Here is a 25,884-nt window from a genome sequence, read left to right on the forward strand (position 1 = left end):
GATAAACTCCGGTACTTTGATCGATAGCGAAATTGACTAATGTGGTCAAAAGGGCTGAGCTGCCAAGAAATATCCATCCGACTAATCACTTACGTCGCGGCCTCATGAACTGGAGGATCTGGAAAGGCTGGAATGCCACAGTTCGGGTCCAAAATGACAGTCTGTCTGTGCTTCAGCTTTCTGATATGAGACATCTCTATTTCGGTCTGCTTTCGGCTCGAAACCAGAACTCAAGCCCTGACGCAACTAATCACAGTTTGCCTCGTCATATCGGTTTTTAAAAGCAATAGACATTGGCTTGGAAAGAATACATTTCTACTCTATATTTATTTCCCTCCCACCCTCCTTGTATCAGCCCTGTTTCTCCTGGTAAACAAGTAATTGTATCCTGGAGACAGGGATGATGGACGTGCCCGTTACTAGGTACAGAGACTATGCCTGGCCCATCTCAGTTATCGTTCATAGCTGACAGGCTGACATGTTTCTATAAATGGGCATTACTTCTGAGGAATATCAAAGGCTATTGACCCTGTCTGCACAAACAACTGTCTTCAGACACCTGGGGAAAAGACAAGAGCGCTCTCAGGAGTACGAGGAATCACTGAGCAACGAAGACAAAATTAATAGCTGCCATATTGAAAAAGAAATTGGCCAAATGCAATCTCCATTCGTGCCGGAGGAGGCATGGGCCTGTTAACAGAATGGACAATGTGTTCAGAAGTCTTAGCCAGGTGTCTTCAGTTGCTGTTCAGTAGACCAATCGAAATATTTAAAAATGTGCATGTTTCCATATATAGACATGTTTCAACCAAAGCAACTATATCCACTGAGCTCGTCTGATGCTTTAAGCGCATGGTTTAATTTAAAAAATTAAGACACGCAGATGACTAAAGGTAGTCCGACCGTTGATTTCATTGTGCCATGTCAGGCTCAGACTATAAAATGACAGCAAGTGACTGACTAGCACCCATTGTCGCTCTCTGCTCCCTGCTGCAGTGTCCACCACAGAACATCAGTGTTTATCGCGCTGTCGTGTTGCTGAAGCTGCAACATAGTTATAGCCATTTCTGACTGTTACGGAAATCCCTCATTTGTTTAGGAAAAACATTCCCTATTCACTCAACCCTTGCCCTCTTCAGGGCCTGACCTATTGCGTATCACAATCACATTAATAAATTGGTTATAACAAACGGTGGGCTCTTATATGAGTGTGTGCCTTTCCAAATTGTGTCCAATCAATTGAATTTACCACATGTGGACTCCAATCAAGTTGTAGAAACATCAATAATGGTCAATGGAAACAGGATGCACCTGAGCTCAATTTCACATCTCATAGAAAAGGGTCTGAATACTTACGTAAAATCTGATCCGTTTTCTTATATCTAAAAACCTGTTTTTGCTTTGTCATTATAGAGTATTATGTAGATTGATGAGGGGAAAAACGAATTGAATCCATTTTAGAATAAGGCTGTGATATAACAAAATTTGAAAAAGTCAAGGGGTCTGAATACTTTCCAGGCCTAAGTAAGTTACGGCTCAAATGGTGGTTATACAATGCTGCTATACTAATGACATTAGCCTACTTATTATAATAGTAATAATACCAATTAGAAGGAGATCAAGAAAAAGGAGGGCTATTATTATTATTATAATAAATATTATTTTTCTGACCATTTGGAACAGTATACACACTAAATAAACTATAACACCAGAGTGGCTGTTTTAACAGAAAACAAGAGTTTCCCAGGGACTTGCTTCCATTTAGCCACAATAGCATTAGTGAGATCAGGTACTGATGTTGGGCGAATAGGCATGGCTCGCAGTCAGCATTTCAATTCATCCTAAAGGTGTTCAATGGATTTCAGGTCAGGGCTCTGTGCAGGCCAGTCGAGTTCTTCCACACCGATCTTGACAAACCATTTCTGTATAGACCTCGCTTTGTGCACGGGGGCATTGTCATGCTGAAACAGAAAAGGGCCTACCGCAAACTGTTGCCACAAAGTTGGAAGCACAGAATCATGCAGAATGTCATTGTATGCTGTAGCGTTAAGATTCCCCTTCACTGGAACTAAGGGGCCAGCCCGAACATTGAAAAACAGCCCCATACCATTATTAATTTTCCGCCAAACTTTACAGTTGGCACTATGCATTGGGAAGGTAGCGTTCTCCAACCATCCGGCAAACCCAGATTCACCGTCAGACTGGTGAAGCGTGATTCATCACTAGGCTCGTTCTTAGGCTTAACAGTTCTTGTGCTGACGTTGCTTTCAGAGGCAGTTTGGAATTCAGTAGTGAGTGTTGTAACCGAGGACAGACGATTTTTACGCACTATACAAGCTTGTGTGGCCTACCACTTCGCAGTTGAGCCGTTGTTGCTCCTAGACGTTTCCACTTCACAATAATAGCACTTACAGTTGACCGGGGCCGCTCTAGCAGGGCTGACGAATTTGATGAACTGACTTGTTTGAAAATATTGCATGGCTGGGTGCTAGATTTTATACACCTGTCAGCAAAGGTTTTGTTTGAGATACCCAAATCCACTCATTTGAAGGGGTGTCCACATACCTTTGTATATATAGTGTATATGGATGATTAATAAAGTCAGGCACATTTAACAGTTAGGTTGTTGATAATAGACCTAATTAAGTTGGGGTTTCATCTCTCCTCACTTTTCTTAGACAATCAAGGCAAGGGCTGTTTTCTTGTCTCCTAACTCTGCTGCTGCCTCCACCACATTGTTCTAAACACCAATATGCTGGCTAACTTTCCTATGATGCACATAGCAACATGGTCTAGGAAAAGGCGTCAATTCAACAGGGCACTGATGTTTCAGAACAGCGTCCGCAATCCAACACGGGAGAATGCGCATTTGTTATAAAATAATATAATTTTTATTAGCGTTGCACCATTGTTCTTATGTAATAGAATCATATAAAATGTCAGTAATGCATGTCTTAGAGTGATGGACTGGACTATCCCCACAGCCTCCACAATGGATTAGTCCACTCAGAAAGGTCTGTACACCATTATTTTTACTATTGCTCGACTAAAGAAATCTGTCGACCAACAGCCTATTGACCAGTCAACTAAATGGGGTCAGCCCTACTGTCCAGACAGAGTCATCTTAGCAGATGTCCACTGACACCCCAGTGAGACATTCTAGACCCACCACATCCTGTCCGTCCGTCCATCCATCAGTACACACTGATCTTTGTATAGGAGCTCCTCCAGAGGCTATTGGTGCCCCGTGTGAGGCGTGTGGGAAAAGTGGGCCTAATTGAGCAACTATTCACCGCCTCTCAATCAATGAATATGACTATAAATTAAGTTTGACAGAGAATTATCAACATTTCTGTAAATGTGCTAGACCGTGTCTGTCATTTTTAGGACCGTGTCTGTCAATTTTCTCCCAAATAAAACAAATCTGAATTCTGTGTTTTACGATGTATGCAAATTTTATCATCAGAAAGTGTGTCTAATAATGTGATTGAATAAAAAGTCAACTAATTAATAAGATATAACAATAAATTTGTAATGATGCAACATTGCACTATTTCTTATCAAGGCAAGTGCTTCAATACAGAGTTATACTAAGTGTTTCATAATAAATGAAAAAAGTAATGCAAGAATCTAGATAATGCAGCAACCTTATTGGTTTCCAGCTGGCTAAGGATGTTTGTGACTGCCTGGGATAATGCCTTTTCTGCAACAAAAACTCTGTACAGATGAACATGGTACTTTCACGGTCTCAAAACAGCTATTCCATCTGGAGCTCACTGCTTCAGGAGGAGCCTTGGCCTGCACAAACTCCTTCATAATGAGGAAGCTCCACTATCTTCTCTTTCCGGCAGGCTTCTTGAAGACAGATCTCATCCAAGTCACAAGTGATGCAACTTCAGGGACATATTTGTAGTGCTGCCAGGTCTCACCCACCAGATTGACGACATGGCAGAGACCGGTTACATGGACACCGTTGGGCATCACTCTTTTCAGAACGTCCTTGTATGCCTTCAGGCAGTAGGAGGCATCATCTGTGACCACTTCCCAGGCATCATTCAGGTTCAGATGGCTGCTGTGGAGGGAGGCTAATACAACTTGGGAAAACGTTGAGTAGTTGCATCTTTCCATGAAAATGACATCTAACAGAAAGCACTGGTTTTCAACACCTGCAATGAAAGATAAGGAAACACTTGAATTATGTTTTTAACCTAAAATAATATTGTGACAAAATAAGTGTTATTTAAATTTCAAGTGTAAACACAATATAGATACAGCGATAGTTAGCTAGATGGAGAGGCAGACAGCTGCTGACATTATGCATCGCTATATTTCACCACGATAGCTCGTCATTTGGAATATCACAATTTGCATGCGTACAATTCACATTGCAGAATGTAAAATGTAGGCTATTGCAACGGTATATTAATAGGATGTTAAGTTAACTCACCAATGACAATGTTTAGAACACTGCAATCCCTTGCATTGGTTGTCTTGTCAACAACCAGCTCAATTTTCTTCCCACGTATCTTCTGTAGAATGGCAATGTTGGTCAATCACAGGGCAGGGTGAGTTTGACGGAGGCTGCTCTCATTTTCAGGCAACGCTCCTCCCCGTTTGCAATGCTTCACTAGAAACAGTCGTAGCTTTCTTTGGTTTTCTAAGGGGATGTCAGACTCGGTGCACAGCCACAAAGTCCTGAATAAATTCTCGTCTTGAATCTGTTGATGAGCTTGCACTAGTAATGGTCATTTGAAGAGGCATGCTCTGGCTAACACAGTGCTTTTCCTTGTTCTTCACATGGGCTTCAGACTAAGTAGTCATCACACATATTTTTACAGGTCCAATCAATAGTATGTTGATGTCAAATTTGTATGTTTTTTTGATGACTTGACCCTCAGACGGCCTCTTCGACATGTTTCTCAAAATGACAGCCAAGTTGTGAGGTGACGTAAGGGTCTCACGCACGACCGACCCCCCTCTCAAAACACCACAATATGAAAAGGGAATTATTTCTCTAGGCCTACTCGTCTGTAATTTTACAATTATGAAATCATTTAGGTTACTACAATAATTAGGCCTAATGCTGATTTAAAAGAAAAAAATCGATTTCAGCCAAATTATGGAAAATTCTGCAATATTCCACATTTTACAGTTGATTCCATTTTTATTACCAAATTCCGCGATTCCGTCCGTGTTATCCGCATCGCCGAAATCATAAGGCCCTACATTTTCATCTGGGTAAGCTCACTGTCTCCCGGGAAGAATGTCAGTCTTGCCAAGAGGAGAATAATGGTGATAGAAACAGCCAACAACTAGCATAAAAAATATTTCTGCCTACATTTCTCATACAGGGCTCTGCATAGAGCACATTCCACAGAGCACATTCCAGATTCACAAATCACAACGATGAGTCATTGTGAAACATCGATAAGTATTTTTCCTCATAAGAGACAAACTGATTGATTTACATAATTGTTTTGGGTTGCACTGCAGATGAAGGTTCAGTTAACCTAAGTGCCTAATGCATCAACTGTTGTCTGTCTGATCTGATAAGAGAGTGCATTTTGAGGATACTAGGGCAATGGGAAACAAGGCCAAAAGAAAAGCCTGTTTATTGAACTATTGTGCCCTCCTGCCTTAATCCCAGTCAAACCTGTTCAGATCAAAACCAACAACAATGCCATTCCAAGGAGTTAAACATCACCAGCTTTGATCTGTACTTGCATAGACATGTTTGGGTTGATAGAAAGAGCCTGTTGGACTTGATCAACTGTGGAAGGGCAATGTGGTGAGTTTCCACAATTGCTCAGCTTTCTGACACCTGTTACGGCCTCTGAATGGCTAACCTGTGACATGGGCCATGATGCAACAACACACAACCCTACAGTTGAGTCAACAACTCAGTGCTCTGCTCTATAAAGAGTAGGTTGCAAAGGGTCGGAAACATTCCGGTAAAGTTCCGGAATTTTATACGGAAATTTTCCATGGGAAGTTAAGGGAATTTTGCTTAAATTCATTAAAAAAAAAGTTTGCTTATAACAGTAAAAAAAAAATTGTGGGATACACATAAGGCAATTCTGGTTCTTGCGGCATATTTTGGTTAAACTATCTCTAATTCAATGGAATTGCAACCCTCTGCATGCACAGTGCATTCTTGCATCACAGCTGATTCTCAAGATCTTGCACACTGATGAGATGCTACTGAGCCCACACTACTACACTGTCTGAGCCAAAGACTACACGTTTTCTGGTAAGTTTTGATTACAATACTGGGTGGTGTAAATATATTTTATATGACATACATGATTTTTTGTTAACTAGTAAATAGTAGCCTACAGCAAACTGTGTTTAAATAATTTCTAACTTGTTAACAATTTCTGCTACCATGTGGGTTTTAGCTTGCTTGAGCCTGCTAACTGAGTGTAAATTCACATTTCCATCCCTGTTCACCAGTTTCCATAACATTCACCTATTTAATTTTAAAACATGTATCTTACAAATGAATTGTTTAATCTAACTGCTTAACTATTTATCTGTACATGGAATTGTATTTGGGTTTTGATTTACTAATTTTCTAATCTTAACTGGAAAGTTCCATGGGCACTATCTGATGTGTGGAGACATTTCACTGCAGCTAATGTAGAAGGAAAAGCTGTGTACATTTGCAAATACTGTGCCAAATCATATGTGAAGAATGCAACAAATATGCAGAATCATCTGGCCAAGTGCATAAAGTTCCCTCATCTCTCACAACATGCAACCTCTGAGAAAAGTCCCTCTACTACAGACACCTTACCGATAGCAACAGCTCATGGTCCTTTTTGACCCAATGGAAGAACGTATTCAGAGAAATGCTGATGAATGTCTTGCTCGAACTGTGTATGCAACTGGTTCACCTGTGATGCTCACAGGCAATGTGTATTGGAAGAGATTTCTGAATGTTCTACACTGCTCCAACCAGACATGCTTTATTTACTTATTTGCTGGATGCAGTTCAACGGAGTTCAAGTGAAGGTCAAGCAAATCATAAGAGAAAGCAGACTGTATTATAATCATCTCTGATGGGTGGTAGAATGTTCGTGGGCAATGAATAATTAACTACATCACCAGCCCTCGACCAGTATTCTACAAGAGCGCAGACACAAGAGACAACAGACACACTGGTCTCTACATTGCAGATGAGCTGAAGGCAGTCATCAATGACCTTGGACCACAGACGGCTTTTACACTGGTGACAGACAATGCTGCAAACATGAAGGCTGCTTGGTCTAAAGTGGAGGAGTCCGAACCTCACATCACACCCATTGGCTGTGCTGCTCATGCATTGAATCTGCTCCTCAATGACATTTTGGCACTGAAAACAATGGATACACTCTACATGAGAGCCAAGGAAATGGTTAGGTATGTGAAGAGTCATCAAGTTATAGCAGCATTAAAGCATGCTTGAGAAGAACATGATCAGACTGAGTGAGTGAATGCAAGCTGATGTATGGTGGCTGTACAGTTACTATGTTTTGTAGTTCACCAAGCAAAGTGAGAAGAATAAGAGCACCACATTGAAGCTGTCCAGCAACACCTGTTGGGGTGGTGTTGTCATCATGTTTAACAGTCTCCTGGAAAAGAAGGAGTCTCTCCAAGAAATGCCCATAACACAGTCTGCCGATATGGACAGCCCCATCAAGAGGATCCTCCTGGATGATGTATTTTGGGAGAGAGTGGTAAGCAACCTGAAACTTATAGCAGTAGCCATTGCACGGATTGAGGGAGACAATGCCATCCTGTCTGATTTTCAGTCTCTGCTTGCAGATGTAAGAGAAGAAATCTGTACTGCCCTGCCCACTTCACTGCTGCTCCAAGCTGAGGAAACTGCCGTTCTGAAATACATCAAAAAGTGTAAAGACATCTGCCTGAAGCCCATACATGCCGCAGCATACATGTTGGACCCCAAGTATGCTGGCAAGAGCATCCTGTCTGGTGTAGAGATCAACAAGGTCTATGGTGTCATCACTACCGTGTCTCACCACCTTGGCCTGGATCAGGGCAAGGTTCTTGGCAGTCTGGCGAAGTACACTTCCAAGCAAGGGCTTTGGGATGGAGATGCAATATGGCAGTCATGCCAACATATCTCATCAGCCACCTGGTGGGAGGGACTTGGTAGATCTGAGGCTCTTTCCCCTGTTGCCTCCATCATCCTCCAAATCCCACCAACATCAGCCGCCTCAGAGCGCAACTGGTCCTTGTTTTGGAACACATGCACCAAAGCACACAACAGGCTGACCAATACAAGGGTTGAAAAATTGGTGGCCATCCGGAAAAATGTTTGGCTTTTTGAGCCTGACAACGAGCCATCCTCAAGGTTGGAAAGTGACAGTGAAGATGTTCAAGAGTCTCAGTCTGATGTTCAAGAGATGGACATTGAGGAGGTCCAGGGAGAAGACATGGAAGCCTTAGAGGAAAACAACCAAAGCTTTAGTTTCTAGACTATCATTTTACAGATGTATGTTGAAAACGTTTTTGGGAGATGGGTTGGATAATTGGGGATCATTCAATATTCCCTTTCTTTTGTTGTACAGTGAAATCATCGCATGTGAAGAGTCAACTCATTTAATTAAAGTTCAATTCGTAACTAAATCGTTTTAAATTTTTTATTATTGGAAGGATTTAATAATTTGCAATTATGTCTACTTATGATAAGGTAAAAGGTTTGTTTGTCTCCATATGATATGGTAAATATATCCAATGCAAAAAACATCTACATTTAAATGTTATTCATATTAATTTGCATATATTTCCGTTAATTCCCATGGAAAGTTTCCACCTCTGAATATCCCCCAAAATGTGCAACCCTAATAAAGCGCCATTACAAAATGGTATGAATGGTAATTTGGTGACTGATGAAGGATCAGAAATGAGCTTGAGTATAAAAAAAATATACCAACATCGTGGAAATATTTAGGTGAGCAGGTGGCCAAGTAGTCAGTCAGGGGCAAAGCCATGAACAGGTGCCGAGTCAACAGGGTGTAATCCGTAGGCCCCGCATAAAACTGTGATAAACAGCACATTTTCCCAGTCTCACGACAGGCACAATAACACACTGCAGTGTGGTATTACCAGCATTATACAGGGAGGCCTCTGCACTGTGAAGAAAACAGCCTACACACACCTGTTCTATGACATTGCAAAACAGCATAGATGGAGATCCGTCATCAGTCGCCAAAGTTAAACAACAAGCATGGGATGTTCGGCTTGAAAAAAAAGAAAGACATAACATTTCAGCCTGTTCTTAAATCAGTTAGCTTTCTGCTAACTTGTTATGTAGGGGGTCACTATCCGGCCTAAAATTAACGTGAGACCTAAGACCTCGACCTCACGACCACATGTGCCAATGTGGTCAAAGTGAGCAGTCGCCACGACTACCAGTGGGAAAACAAAACATTTGTTTTGCGGCAGCTTTTGCCTGACAGGAACAGAAGGCTCGCTTTGATTTCCCTTTCTACTGTATACCAGACATCCATTTCACTATGCCTCCGGTGTTTTGCTGAGGATAGACAAGCGTAACTTCTCTTTCTGATGGACCTGCTACAGAAATTAGAGCTAAGCTTAGTGAGTCTTAAACAGGTGCGCCGGCACTCTATCCATTCTCTCGCTTTCACACGTTATAACTCGACACACAATTCCAGAGGATTTCACACTACTCAAGGCCATGTCTATTGTGTGGACGGTGTTTTCGGATGTGGGGAAAGTGCTTTTGACTAAAACACAGAGCAATTCTATTAATAGCCTTAGTGTTAGGGTAGGTGATGTGTGTTGCGAGAGTGACATAAAGGATGTAGAGACGGAATTAGTAGAATTTGATTTCAGAATTTGCCTAACGGTAGCTTGCCTAGCACACACAATATTGTATTGAGTACACATGAGGCCCCTTGAAATGACTCATGCTCGAGGGCAGTGTAAAAAGGGTGCAACCAACAGTGGATCATTAACCAATGACACTGTAACCAAACCGTTACCATGGTGAAATACCATTTTGAGAGGTTTCGCACACACTATCAGGACATCGCATAATGATCAATAGCACAAACATATGATCAATAGCACAAACAGATAAGCCCTTACACATGGGCCTATGGGAAACTCCATTGAAAACAAATACACCTTGTATATGCAAAATAGGAAGGCCAAGCCTAGGCCTACAACAAGTGCAAAAGGTTGCTAAACCAAAACTGTTGAGTCTTTCTTGAGATACATTTGTTTAAGGAAAACGGTTGAACAATCACTTTACAGGAATTGTTTATTTGACTTGTTTATTTTTATCACAGTGCTGAATGGCAGCCACAGAGAGCCATTCACTTTTCACTAGGCCAATTAGTCAAATCCATTTCAAAGTACCTGACAAATACCTCAGGTCTGCTCAAAAAGACTAACAGCAGAGGGCATTCTGCCCTCGTCTCAGCAGCAGTGAACGTCAGTGACAACGTTTATTTTTTTGTATTTGTTTTGGGCTAAAAAGAGACATACTGATCTGTGGAGGCTGCTGAGGGGAGGACGGCTCATAATAATGGCTGGAAAGGAGCGAATGGAATGGCATCAAAACACATATTTGATACCATTGCACTCATTCTGCTCCAGGCATTACTACGAGCCCTGTCTGTCTTTTTATGGTTCGCCTAGAACCTGTCCTTGACTGCTGCTGCAATCTCAATATTTTCCAATAGAATAAAGGCTGTGTGATACAGAAATCAGTGTCTCTCTTTCTCATGATCTTTTATTTTCTCTCCTCCCCCAGACCCCCCATCTCTCAAAGGTCAGTTGTGTCAGAGAATGGATCAATGATCAGGTCAAATTTACTGGCAAAGTACTTACCTCGTATCCTCAGTGCCATTCAATCCAGCATCGCCTCAGCGTCTGCATTCATGTCGAGTCTCACATGTCCATAGTGTTCAATGATCTGCCAAAGAGAACAAAATAAACAATGGTCATACAGATTTTTGCACATCAAACATGTGCAATCGCACAACACACACACTAACTTAACGGCACATTGGACTTGCTGTGTAACTAAGCAGTTTTCATCATGTTGTCATCACTCAAACATTTGCTCAGGTGAGAAATGTTTCCAAAGATGTATTCCAATTTACCCACAGTCTGCATTTGAGATAAATGTTAGCCAGAACAGTTTAACTAACTACTGTACGTATGCAATGACTAACGTTACCATCTGGCTTTGTAGTTGCTTCAAAGAACAGTATAACACATATGAAAGCAACTTCCTGCTTATGTTATGAACTATAAGGAAACGCGGGCAATGTTGTATCGATCAGTAAGTTTATGTTGCATAATAAACTATGCATACACTGCTAGCTTTGCCAGCTAACAGTGACTCGCTAGCGTTTAGCTACGGGTAAACCAAAGCCCTAGCAAACTCCCTAGTTTAGTTTGGGATGCATCTACCTACACCTAATGACTAGCTAACTTAGCTAGTTGCTAGCTAGCTAACGTTAATTGTCTCAAAACAACTCTCGCTTTTACATTTCAACATTCACTCTTGTGAAAGCCCTGCTCGAAACGGTTTGTTTGACGAAATAACAACGAAGTCGTTTGTGGAAAAACAAATCTCTGTAAACCGCTGGCTACGTGAAATTTCTCGACGACGAAGCCAAAGGTGTCAAAACTGAAACTCCGATAAAGAGGTGTGTTTTGCCTAAACAAGCGCGACCTTACCGTGTCCCGAGTTCATCATCTCTCGAGCAAGCAGGATTACAAAATCCACTGAATGGATATGAACAGTTTTACAGGACAGTGACAAAACGTTGTATTGTTATCACTTCCAAGTACTGCGTCGTTGTCTGAGCCTCATTTCATGCCCAGCCTGTTGACAGCTGACTGCTGAAAGCACAGAGTTCCTGAGTGAAAAAAACAACAACATTAACGTCTTCCAAGGCTAGAGTAATCAAAGTAGATAAGTAGGATCATCAACCCGAACCCGTTCGGGGATTGATTATACAGAAGTTTTTCGGATGTTTTTTTTTTTTTTTTTAAGTTTTAGAACTATAAAATGGACTTGAAATACATGTCACAGATAAAAAGGTTCCCGAAAAATGGTCAATGAAAATGACATAGGCCTTTATAGGTTAGAACTGGAGCGCAGTTGGAGCACACAGATACACTTTGTAACTTTGGTCTCTGTGTCTTTCCACTGTGGATTGTCTCATTATACTACAAAGAAATGAGCAATAGAGAAAAGTGCAATTAGTTTGAAGTTGAATTATTTGAATTAAAGGCTTGTATGGTAATGAAAGCATCGCCATCTAGTGTTAATGACTTATAACTGTTGCTACTCCCCCAACACATTTGTGACATGTTTGTATCCACTGCAGAAACTCATCTCTGGATGAGTCCACTCATCTCTGGAATCTAGCTACATTACATTTAATGCACATGTTTACTTTATACAAATTACATTTAGACTATGCTTAGATTCGTCACAGACTCTATTCAAACTCTTATAGAATACTAGGCAATACCAAAAATAAACCAAGAGTGTTGAGAAACAACTGCACCATACCTTGCTTGTTCAAGATGTCTTATCAATTAAATCACTTCCTTCCTAACTCTGTATCTTTCATCTCTCAAAGACAGAACCATAAGCAAGACAAGTTACAAACTCAAAGTATTCTAAATGAAATCACTAAGCCCCTTGCATGAAGACAAGATGAAAGAGAATTCTGCCCAGACAGAAACATGGCAGTTGGCACCATATCTGAAATCTGCAGTGTGATGACATTTGTCTGCCTACCAACTCCCCAGTTGGGTTATGGTAATGAGTTGTGACACAGAATACATGTAATGTTAGTCTTTTGTTTTCATTTATTCACTTAATTTATTTATTCCCTTAATAGGCCCTCACTGCTTCTCAAGTCTCAACTGTAGTCTTCTTATGTATATGTGTATGTCTCAGGATCAGTCAAATCGTTGTGTATTATGTCAGTTTCAAGAGATGAAAATTATTGATTATTTCACATTTATTTTACAAATCTAAGAAATATAAAAATGGTTTACCAAGTTACCAATTACTTCACACTAGAAGAAGTTCAGCTAGAGTAAAGCTACACCGAGTGTAACGGATGTGAAACGGCTAGCTTAGTTAGCGGTGTGCGCTAAATAGCGTTTCAATCAGTGACGTCACTTGCTCTGAGACCTTGAAGTAATTGTTCCCTTTGCTCTGCTAGGGCCGCGGATTTTGTGGAGCGATGGGTAACGATGCTTCGTGGGTGACTGTTGTTGATGTGTGCAGAGGGTCCCTGGTTCGCGCCCGGGTATGGGCGAGGGGACGGTTTAAAATTATACTGTTACACGAGTATACAAATATACACTGAGTATACAAAACAATAGGAACACCATCCTAATATGGAGTTTTTTAGCTATATATTTTTTTAATGTAGGAAATGTAGTGGGCAGTTGGCTTGTTCCACGAAATGAGTACCTTTTGATAGTTTAAGTAGAAGTTGTGCACCAATATTACATTTTAAAACCCCTTTATTTTCATATAAACCACATGGAGAATTCAATCAATCAGATTTTTTTTATTTGAATAAAGATTTTCTCAAGTGCCAAAATCCAGCATTTTCAAATATCCCTCCACGCATCCTCTGTGACTTCCAGGAAGTTTGTAACCCACTTAACCCCAAAATATATCCAAGTATACACCATCATTGTAAAGCCTTCAGTCATTTTGTTGCTTTGACAGTCATTTCTGAAGATGATTATTTATTTCATGTGATTAGTGATTCGTTTTAAGGAATCTGTGCCTCATTTTAAGGTCAACCCTGTTACATGAACTGAACTCTTGTTTTAAGATGGTAAAACTATTCCTGTTTAAATATTTTTTGACTAAAAGAAACAGTGAACATCTAATAGTTAAATAATAGTGTTAATGCAGGGCTGGGTAGTAACATGTAATCTGAATACAAAAAAAAGAACTGTAATCGGTTAGCTGCCAGCAAAAATATTTTTAATCAGATAACAGATACTTTTGAAAGACTAGAATAATCATTTTTGTTGATTACTTTTAAATTCAGAAAGGGCGTTTGCAGGGGGAAAAAAATACGTTATGACACCTTTCTGTTTTCTCAATGACATTCAATTCAGCATTGAAAAAAGGTGCAAGTGAATTGCTGCTTTGTAACCAAGTGGGAGGTAGGAATTTACCAGTTGTGAAGTCGTAAATACCAGTTGGAAGGTCGTTAAAGTGGGTTTTTCCCAGTCGATGTGGTAAATTCGCTCTTCTCACTTGGTTACAAACGCAGCATAACTTTGTTCCACCTGAGCGAGTGATGACACACAAAATACATTTGATGGATCCATTTTTGTCTTCTGCTGATGCCTCTTAAGGGGAAAGTAATTCAGAAGTAACTGAAAGTAATCAAATGATGTTACTGAGCTAAGGTAATCCATAAATTACTTTACTGATTAGAATTTTGGACAAGTAACTAGTAACTGACGGATTACATTTAGAATGTGACCGATTCAATCCTCTGGAAAAGCAGGCGGGTTGGTTCCACTCTTTTTGGCTATTTTCTGGTGTTGTGTTATGGATAATTGAGTGGGTCGAGCATGACACGTCAACCCTCTAACTCATAGATAGGCTAGAAATATTTTGACACTTAAGTTTTTTGGGATGACGCTTGCGTTTAATTGCCCCTACATGTTGTACACAACAAGCTTCCATTCCACTTGTCACAAGGGGATTCATGGCTAATTTAAGGTGAAATCGTCAACCCTGTTACAGTCAAGCCTGTTACTTTATTTGGCACTTAATAGGCCCTTACTATAATCGTTTTTTAAAATTTATTTAACCTTTTTGAGATAAGAAAACTTGTTTTTTATTAAGTTGAACACGCGCTCATTATGACAGAATGTTCAAATGAGTTGAAATCAAACAGGTTTTTTTCACCAAATTAAAGAATCTCAAAAAGGCACCGAATTGGTGGAACTACCCAGTTGCAGTAAAAGCTACATCACTACTTGGCAAACAAGTAATTGACCACTGAAAACACTACAAATATTTGAATTTAGTTAAACTACCACCAAGCTACTGCAACATGTAGTTAAATTACTAGTTGAATTACATGTACTGGAACTAATCCCCAAAACTGTGCACATGAACATATCGTACATGAAAATATCTATGACATTTGTTTTTCATTTTCAAGCCTCCGATCGATATACAATTGGCATCAACAGAACGTAATATTTCATGGACTTTGGCAATGTGTCCCCTTCTCCTATAATACACGATGACTTTGTTACTATCCATAATGTACATGTTATGTGTTCTGAAGGTCAACTATCCAGGCGAGTCTTTTTCAGGCGTGACTCCTATCCCGCAGCAGTTTGATAGAGAAGGCCAGGTCCACTGTGTAAGCTAGCAGAGTAATGCTGGTCATCACTGCTTCCATGATAACAAGGGTGGGCCCAGTTTTCCTGTCTGTGAACTCTTGGCCGGGGTTTTGTTGCTCCAGGACTCTGGTAAAACACAGTATGGTGGCGACCACATAGAGAAGCACCCCTGTCAGACTGAAGCTTGCCAGCAGGCGGTCAAAGGGCAGAGGGCATCGCCCAGCACAGTCCCCTAGAACCACCATCACTGTACCCAGGGACATTAGGAGACAGAGGGCATACACCACCCCAGACACCCATAGCTGCCAACCCACAGCTGCCAACCCTACCCCGGCTCCTTTTACCAAAGCTCCACGGACCTGCTCCACCACCAGGACGATCATCTCACATCCTCCCCAGAGCTGGAGCACCTTGAGCAGGCCGGGTACGCTGGCCATGTAGCCCTTCTGGTCCTGGGTCTGGGTGCGGATGAGGTAGGCCTCGGTTGCATAGGCCAGGAAGGTGAGACACGATGCCAAGGAGGCGGCGATAGGACGGGGCCAGACACCTTCATGACCCATGACCGCCCAAGGAAAGGTGACCGAGGCGCTGAAGGTCATGAGGGCGGCGAGAGCTGCCACGGTCACGGTCAGGTTCTTCCAGGAGATGGGGACCAGGCTGTGGAACTGGATGATGTTGACCACGTGGATTAGGAAGGTGAGGATGAAGAAGAGGCACCAGGTGAACATGCAGAGGATCCTGAAGGAGGGCTGGTGGGTGTCAGAGGTCAGCTCTGGGGAAACCAGAGAGGCTACCAGGCTGAAGGTGAGGCAACCGGACAGGAGAGCCCACATACGCACCAGCGACAGAGGGCTGGTCAGATCACTGGCCTCCAGTACAATTACAGGCATGGTGGTGGTTCCCAAACAAAGTCCAAAACGAGAAAGTCCAAAAGGCTGTAGACAGAGATTTAGAATGTTGTAACAGGCTTTGCTGTAGAGCAGCAAAGAGGTGTCTTGCTTCCTATATTACTTCTTTAAACCTCAGTTTGGACAAGCTCAATTTCAAGTTGTAATGTCTATTTCGGTTAAAACAGAAATTTGCTTCCACCTTCCGAAAGGATGTCAACAACCTTAACCAGGAGAATGTACTGCACCAGTATAGATTCAACTCACAAAAACATTTCCCACCAACTGAGAAAAAGAACGCCGTCTTGTTGAGCTCTTTCAGTCAGATGACAAACCCCCTTGTACATTTCTCCAAATCCTGGAAAGAACCCTCCGGAAATAGAATATGGTAGGCCCAAAATTAAAGGCCCCAAAAATCACTTAAACCAACAGTTCAGCGCATGAGCCAACGGTCATCTCCACTCTGTCCTGTACCACCAACACCATTCACAATGCAAACACAGTGCAAACCCGATTAAAACCACCACTCTTCAATCCTGTGCTTCTTATACACCAGCCTGGTCTCATAGACTAGACGTATCATAGTAAACATAAAGCCGGGACACTCAAATGAGCATGATATATTACGTTTAGTATGGTTACATGAGGCAAAAAACTAAAGTAGGGTGGTTGGTCGAGGAGGATGGGTGGGCATATAACACGAATGTATAGCAATCCAAAGATTGTGAGTTCAAATCTCATCATGGACAATTTTAACATTTTAGCTAATTAGCAACCTTTCAACTACTTATTACTTTTTAGCTACTTTGTAACTACTTATCGTATTAGCTAACCCTTCCCCTTAAGCCTAACCCTAAATTGAACCATTTTAGCTAACCCTTTCCCTAACCCAAACGCTAACCCTTTAACCTAACTCCTATACTTAACCCTAATCCCTAACCCTAACCACTAGCCGAGCAACTAGCCACATAGCTAGAATTCGTAACTTATAATACGTTTTGCAAATTTGTAACATATTGTACGTTTGCAAATGTATAACTTATAATACAAATTGTAATTCGTAACATATCATATGAAATGGGTGAAGGACACCCACAAATTAATACATACCATACGAAACGTAACATATCATACAAAATCCTGGACTTCCTGACGGCCACACCTAGGTGGTAAGGGTAGGTAACAACACATCCTCCACGCTGATCCTCAACACGGGGGCTTCTCAAGGGTGCGTGCTCAGTCCCCTTGTGTACTCCCTGTTCACTCATGACTGCATGGCCAGGCACGACTCCAACACCATCATTAAGTTTGCCGATGACACAACAGCCTGATCACCGACAACGATGAGACAGCCTATGTGGAGGAGGTCAGAGACCTGGCCGTGTGGTGCCAGGACAACAAATTCTCCCTCAACATGATCAAGACAAAGAAGATGATTGTGGTCTACAGGAAAAGGAGGACCAAGCATGACCCCATTCTCATCGACAGGGCTGTAGTGGAGCAGGTTGAAGTTCAAGTTCCTTGGTGTCCACATCACCAACAAACTATAGTGGTCCAAGCACATCAAGACAGTCGTGAAGAGGGCATGACAAAACCTATTCCCCCTCAGGAGACTCAGATGGGTCCTCAGATCCTCAAAAGGTTCTACAGCTGCACCATCGAGAGCATCTACTGGGTTGTACACACCTGACTGGTTGCATCACCGCCTGGTATGGCAACTGCTCGGCCTCCGACCGCAAGGCACTACAGAGGGTAGTGCGTACAACCCAGTAGATCGCTGGGGTCAAGCTTCCTGCCATCCATGACAGGCAGGGTCAGAGGAAGGTCCTACAATTTGTCAGATTCCAGCCACCCTAGTCATGGACTGTTCTGTCTGCTACCACACGGCAAGCAGTACCGGAGCGCCAAGTCTAGGTCCAAAAGGCTTCTTAACAGCTTATACAGCATAAGACTCCTGAACAGCTAATCAAATGGCTACCCAGACTATTTGCGTTACCCCCTCTCCTTTTACACTGCTGCTACTCTCTGTTTATTGTCTATGCATATTCCCTTTAACTCTATCTACATGTACATATTACCTCAATTACCCCCGACTAACAGGTGCCCTGCACATTGACTTACCGGTGCCCCTTGTATATAGCCTCGCTATTGTTATTTTTCTGCTCCTCTTTAATTATTTGTTACTTTTATTTTTTACTTAACACTTATTTTTCTTAAAACCGCAGTGTTGGTTAGGCTTGTATTTCACTGTAAGGTCCAAACCTGTTGATTTTGGTGCATGTGACAAGTACAATTGAATTTTAAATGGAGGTTCTTGGATTCACATAGAGAATAATACGAAATACTCTGAGACCAGGTTGTATACCCCCACCCCTCTCCTCCACCCACCTCTTCACTTCACTGGCTTCACTTCCTGTTATGGTTGCAGCACTCTCAGTCTCATAGTGTAGGTAGCTGCAGGTGACCGCAATAACGCTGTCGCAAAACATCACTATCTTTCTCCCTGACACAGTTCGCATGACATGTTGTTCCCTTTTCTAGAATTATGGCGAACAATTCATTTCTGGTTAGTGTAAATAATGTGGTACACACATATGCAGGCATGCATGCAAACACGCACAATGCCTTTGCCCCCGTTTATGGAGGCATAAATATGGTCAGTTTGAACTGAATGTTGTTTACAAGGTGTTTGATTCTATTTATTACATATCAGGTCTGGATTTAGAGCTGGGTACTCCTAAAGCAAGCCAAGGCCCATTGACAATTGGAGGGTGTTGTAGATCATTTGACTGAAGTGCTTTTCAGAGGAGCTATATGTGGAACATTTGATTCTACACAGTCCTCGGGGGAGTGGTACCGGAGGTGGAGAAGAATCTCTCAGTTGCTCTTTCATTTGACAACACTAGTATGTGTGCTTGAGGTGTGCAGATACATGAGTGTGTGTGTGTGTGTGTGTGTACAAATAGTATATCATTTGTTTTTCTGCATATGCATGTGTTTATTTGGGTGTCCGTGAGTAAGTTGGTCTGAGTGTGTTTCTAAGTTCATGTGTATGTGTTTGTTAGTGTGTGTGTACATTTGTTTATTTGTCTGTGTGTGCGTATGCATCCGTGAATTCTGTTCATGACGTATGCGTGCGTGTTAGACATGTTCCGTTTTTAAGAAGACTAGCTATTTGACGACATATATGATAGAATAACACCATTTTACCAACATAGAGTCAGAACACATCATCAAATACATTAAGAAATGTATTAGGATCATCAGACAAACTCCAGTCATCACTGAACAATGATGTGACATCATTCAATTTTCTTTTGCTTGGGTGCCATTATTGCTGTCTAAACTAGCCTAAACCATACTTAGAGGGTGATGGCACAGACATGTGTCCTGACTGGGCCATCTCTAATTGTTCAGGCTTGTGATTGGACTGCAGATAGAACCTTATAGTGCCAAGTTCAAATGGCTTTATGCAGATCTTTCTAGTTTAGCATTTTTAAAATGTACTTTCTGAACAATCGAACTTCACAGACATAAGAAGAACCATCTAAAGATCTATGAAATGTGACTAACTCATTTTTGACAAAAATGACAGACGGAACCTTATAGTCCCGAGCTTTTGATTTGTAGTTGATCAATTCATTGCATGTATAGATTTTTTTTACTTGACTTGAGACTTGACTTGGAAAAATGTGTGATTCGACTTGCCCTTAGAATGCACGACTTGGACTGAAGTCGAGTCTCGGCCCGTTCTACTTGGGATTCGACTCGAGACTCGAACCTTTGTGACTTGAGACTTGCTTGTGACTGGAATAATAGTGAATTGGTCCCACCTCTGGTGTACTCTGTGTATGATGTGTGTGTGTGTGTGTTTGTGTGTGTGTGTGCATGCGTGTGCGTCCGTTTGTTTATGCGTGTGTGTGTGTGTGTGTCATTGTACACAAACACAAAGAGTCTTGTCACGATCCGACACAGTCACTTCAGTTGTTGAACCTGCTTTCTGTGTTATATATAGACACGGGATACATCAATTCCCATGTGTTCACACTGCTCAAGTTCAAAAACGGCCTTCTGACAAGAGAAGACACACGCCACAAAGACACAATAGCAGATAAACAACAGAAACACATGCAAGGTAGCTCGCTGTTTGGAAGTAATGTATGAGGCTTTAGCGCTTCAAGGTTGGGGATGAATTAATACAATTATAATTAGTTAAATTTGAATTTAATTTCAAAGTGGAAATTGCTCATTGATTTCAATGAGTTTTATTTCGAATTGACATGTTAATTCATTTCTTGAACTGACTGTGTGGTGATGGAGCTTCTCTCATTCTATGTAGGATGGAGTCGAATATCTCAGGATGAATCGTTATCAGTTTTGGTTTGAAGAAACTTTGTTGAAAAAGGTGCGTCTGTTGTATGACTGATCTTCAATGTCTACCATGCTGAAAGTGGTCCATCTTACCAGTATAAATAAGGAGGTCATTTGGGTAACAGTGCCACAATGTGGTAGATATATGAATTACATGGGCTCTCTAAAACAGCCAGACCTCATACTAATTCAGGTTTGGAGGGGACCCCCAATGTATCACTATGAGGTGAACTCTCCTACTGCTTTTACAAATGTACTCATCACAGACAACCATAGTTTCTGTGTACAACTTGATATTGACATTCAGTCTATTTGAATCAATATTTCATACACATCATAATAACAATCACGTAAATGTTTTAAAATTCAGATGAAAATACTGATTGGAATAGGTAACCAATGAATACAGACAATGACTATAGGCATTAGACAACAGTGAAGAAACGGGGTTTACAAAGTGTAAAGGTCAACTGTGTCCTTCTGCAACTGAATGTAAGACACAACCAGAGGACAGAGAGCCGATCGTATCCTTTATGTGGCTTTCACATAAGTCATGTAGAATTGTTTCTCACTGCAGTTTTCAATGCTATGTATCCTTTACCGCTATGCATTATAAGGAGTCATAGACACTGACGGATCTATGTCATTAACGGTCTGCTATTGCCAGGACCATGTGATCTGACCAGGAAAAACTCAGGGCCCTAATTATTGAGTATGTATATCTACGGCCGTAGATGGAGTAACACAGCAATGAACAAGGGCACCACTGACTACCCACAAGGACACAGCCACCTCACGGAAAGAGGAGGAATTGTCCCCCACTAGCCTAACTAACACACACACACAAAAAAGAGACGAGCAACTATTTCATTTTGGAGAGAGAGAGGGGGAAAGAGAGAAGAAGGGAAGAAAGAAGGGAGGGTGGGGGAAAGAGAGAATAAGGAAGGAAAGAAGGGAGGGAGAGGGAAAGAAAGGGAAAGAAAAGCAGAGGAGAGTGAATAATTGATGTGGCCCCGGTCCCGGTGCTGGTTCCAGCGCCTCCCTCTATCGCACAAAGACATTTAGCAATGATTCAGATCAAAGCGCCACAGACTCCCGCTGCTAAGCTGAAAGGCGAAGCCCGCCGATTGCCTTCTCCCCAGCACTAATAATATCGTCTTTATGCAGTTAATAAACTGCACACTTCAGTCAAACTATATCATTACGGCCGACTTAGGAACTAATCATTTAAAAGCAGAGAATCGCCTCTGTTCTCCGCTGTAAACCAAACAGCATTGTACTGCATGCTGGGGCTGGGAGCAGGCATGTGTGTGTGTGTGTGTTTTTGGAAGGGGACATTAAAGCTTTGTCACAGTGTATAGTGAGCGCGTGAGGCAGGCTTGTAAACACACTGTCTACTTCGGGTCGATACGGACATGAAGAACACTATTGAAGTTGCCGGGCCTTATAAGGCCACAGGGCAGCATCAGGTTTGGTCAGAACCTCCCACACACACACACACACTTGCACGCAAGCACACACGACATGCACACACACATAAATGCACACACACAAACGTGTACACACACAGATGCGCACGTACACACACACACGCATGCACATACGGCACACACACGCATTACACACACACACGTGAACCCAAACACGCGTGAACATGCACACGTGCGCACACGAATGCAGGCACGCACACATACACACACACCATAGGAGGTGGGTGGCACCTTAATTGGGGAGGACAGGCTCGTGGCAAAAGCTGGAGTGGAACAAGTGGAATGAAATCAAATACATCAAACACATGGTTTGATGCTATTCCATATACTCTGTTCTGGCCATTATCATGAGCAAGTCCTCCCCTCAGCAGCCTCCTGTGACACACACACACAAACACGCCGCCCCCTTTAGTTTTGTTAGGAACCTATCACTTCATCAAATGTGTGTTTGTTGTGTGTGAATGTATGTGTGTGTTCGCATGTGTTCACGGTAGGGCAAGCAGTAAAGTCCTCGTTCTGTCTGATGTCAACTGGCTTCCAGTAGCACATCTTAGTGAAAAGCTCCACTGTTTTCCCATTTGCATTTCATAATCATAATCTTTCTCACCGAAAAGACTGTAACACAAACAGGGCTTTATAGACAAAAGGGGTGACTGGGAGTACAATAGAATAGGGGATGTCATTGTAACGGAACATTCATGTGGTGCTCATCCCAAAACAACCACTAGCTTCTATCCCTTACCCCTACTCTCATGCACTTGTGGAGACCTGAGAGGACTGGATAAGGAATGTGGTAAATGCTTCGTCATGACATACAAAACGCTGAGGGGTAGGGGAGGGGTTGATATGGGATTGGGCATTCTTCCGCATACAGTCCTCCAGTCTATAGAGGGCGCCATCTAACTGAAGACGTTGTCTTTTTAATCCGAACATTGTTCATTGAATCAAGGAATTCAGCTCTTATCTGCTGGTACTATGTAATGATTCCAATGATACATACAACTATTTTCTCTCCCATGAGATATAATATGTTTAGCCAGTTGGACTACAACAATAGTTATATTCACACAGTAGCACAATGAAACACAATCACCACAAACAATACTAGGTGTGCTTCATGTAACCACCTCAGGGTGATATAATGACAGTTGATCTGCTTGAGACGTTACATAAATGCTCTTAAAATAACCCTTTATGACTTTAAAGGTGACATCCCCTTCTTCGCTTTAGATCGAAAAGGGGATGTTTGAGCAATCGTCAGTTAGGCCGCAGGCTCCTATGGCCGTGTCGCGGGAATACTGTTTCTATGTAATAGAGACACAGTGTGAAGGTTAAGTCTCTGGTTCCGTATCAGTGATGTGGCGTCATGTTGTGGTTACGGAAATGGTTGAAGGACACTGTTCTCAGGATAGCCCAAGTTGAAAAACAGGTAGGGCCAAAAAAGTATGCTTACAGGATTGACTGACACCAGAACAGATCTTTGACTCCCCTGCACTGGAAAACAGGATGGATCAACTCTACAGAACAACTGGACTGAGATCAGTATACAAAAATTACAGGTTAGTGAAGGTGGATGGTGAAGCTCTGGGATGGGGCTAGTGCACGCACACACACACACACACACACACACACACAGGTAGGGGTCAGCAGCTGTTAGGTTGTCTGTCCAGATGGAAGGAGCTCCAGGGGTCAACACACACAGGACACTGCAGCTGTATCAGACGGCCCAAACAGCACTAGAGTTACCCACTCAATCCTGGGCTATGTGGCTTCGCTCACCTCACTTCTGGTCAGGTGCCTTATAAGAAACCAGACTACCTGGGTTGAGATATTCAATTCATTTGTCATGGTATTGGTAATCCCTGTATACAGCTTCATTCTTGTGTGTTTTATTTGTCTTGTATTTTACCTTCTTGTTTAACTCTGCATCATTGTGAAAGAGCTTGTACGTTTCGCTCCAAGGTTGCCTTCGGCGCATGTGACAAATACAATATGATTAGATTTTAATTCAATTCGGCACCACACAGTATCAAATCTTCTAAAGGAATGGTACTGGCACAAGCTGACGCCGTTGATTATTCAGCTGACGCTGACCGCATTGACATCAGAGGAGTAATAGACAGACAAACATAATTTGAGAGCATCAAAAATATAGTCCAGAAGAAGATAGGAAGTGGTGGATCCGTTGAGAAAGTTTGTCAACCACAACAAGGAAGAAGGTGTCCTTCGATGACCTGATTTCTCATGACGATACCTAGACGATAGCGATCTAATGCCGCCTACACTGGGCGAAATGCGACAAGACCAAAATGAGAGAAAGGTGACGATAACCTATTTAAAAAAAAACACAAACTGTCCTGTCGATTGCAATGGGCATAGTTCTGCTGTCCAGTGGGTTTGAAGCTTGTCTGTTATCTCACCGCTAGAAAGAAAACATGCTTATCGCGTAAGAACCTCAAAGAGAAAGGTTCAACTGCTGTTCTGCTTTATTTATTTCACTTTTAACTAACTTCTTCATTGTGCCAGAGATTTGCCTTAATTTTGCTGCCTAGCTATACAGTATGTAAAGTTCAAAAAACACACGACACATAGAAGTCCTTAGACGTGCAGGGAGGTGTCGAGAGGGACTGGTGGAACACACAGCAGTCCCAAGCTGAGAGCCACAAGTCTGTAGAGCCTTCTACCTTCAGACCTGAGGAACAACACACACATTACTCTGCTGGCACCCTATTCCCAACGGCTCTGGTCAAAAGTAGTGCAGTACAAGGCCTCCCGGGTGGCGCAGTGGTCTACATCGCAGTGCTAGCTGTGCCACCAGAGACTCTGGGTTAGAGCCCAGGCTCTGTTGCAGCCGGCCGCGACCGGGAGGTCCATGGGGCGACACACAATTGGCCTAGCGTCGTCCGGGTTAGGGAGGGTTTGGCTGGGTGCAGTGCGCGCTGACCAGGTTGCTAGGTGTACATCGTTTCCTCCAACACATTGGTGCCGCTGGCTTCCGGGTTGCTTGTGTTAAGAAGCAGTGAGGCTTGGTTGTGTTGCGCTTCGGAGGACGCATGACTCTCAACCTTTTTCTCTCCTGAGTCCGAACGGGAGTTGTAGTGACAAGACAGTAACTACTAACAAATGGGGAGTAGTGCAGTACATAGGGAATAATGTGCCATTTTGAGGCACAGCTCCTGACTTCCTGCACCACTGCACATGGTTGGACTTCAGTTACTGACTTCAAAAACAGTGTGGTTCCCTGGAGTCCTTCACTAAAAACAACACCAGTATTTCAACTTAACATACAGAAATGTTTATAGTACAATCTTCTCTCTTACCAGATGTTTGGGCCACATGTAGGTTTTTTGTCATGTTGACATTGACATACGTTGCCGAATCCTCAGAAAGGTTTGTTTCAATCTGATGGATTTCAGAACGACGTAAGCACCGACAAACACTGCCATCTCTGTTATCTTGGTTGCGTGAGCGTGTTACGGTGTTTCTCTCCTCTGATGTACAGCCCTGTGTGTGCTTTTTAACCCATCCAAAGACAGGAAACTGTCATATCAAACAGTAGAAGAAGTAAGGGGACGTGAGTGACTGTCGCGCAAGCTAGATATTTAATCACTATGGGCAAACTAGGGCCCACAGGGCACTGGTCAAAATTATGTAGGGATCAGGATGCCATTTGGGACTGACGCATTGACTAGTGAAGTCAACACCAGTGATGTATTGAGCACCACGTGGACGAGGTG

General features: G+C 42.3%; 2 protein-coding genes across 3 annotated transcripts in view; both read right to left on the bottom strand.

Annotated features, from left to right (window-relative positions):
* Positions 1-12,024, bottom strand: part of LOC110485973 (testis-expressed protein 2) — a 68,343-nt gene extending 56,319 nt beyond the window's left edge. Inside the window, exons 1-2 of one of the 2 annotated variants that reach the window (XM_021557245.2) lie at positions 11,722-12,024; positions 10,864-10,948 (exon numbers count right to left, since the gene is read on the bottom strand). The gene's annotated coding sequence lies outside the window, so the exon portion shown is untranslated. The remainder of the gene's footprint in view (positions 1-10,863; positions 10,949-11,721) is intronic. The other variant, XM_021557244.2, reaches the window with a different exon arrangement.
* Positions 12,025-15,365: 3,341 nt separating this feature from the next.
* On the bottom strand, positions 15,366-16,289 carry LOC110485111 (myeloid-associated differentiation marker-like). The gene has a single exon (XM_021556186.1). It carries the CDS (start codon positions 16,287-16,289, stop codon positions 15,366-15,368), a length of 924 nt encoding a protein of 307 aa, XP_021411861.1.
* Positions 16,290-25,884: the final 9,595 nt, after the last annotated feature.

This window comes from Oncorhynchus mykiss, chromosome 13 (genome assembly GCF_013265735.2).
Source record: "Oncorhynchus mykiss isolate Arlee chromosome 13, USDA_OmykA_1.1, whole genome shotgun sequence".
Taxonomy (NCBI): domain Eukaryota; kingdom Metazoa; phylum Chordata; class Actinopteri; order Salmoniformes; family Salmonidae; genus Oncorhynchus; species Oncorhynchus mykiss.

Coding starts and splice junctions, on each gene's coding strand:
- LOC110485111 (XM_021556186.1), bottom strand. CDS start 16,289: ATGCCTGTAATTGTACTGGAGGCCAGTGATCTGACCAGCCCTCTGTCG.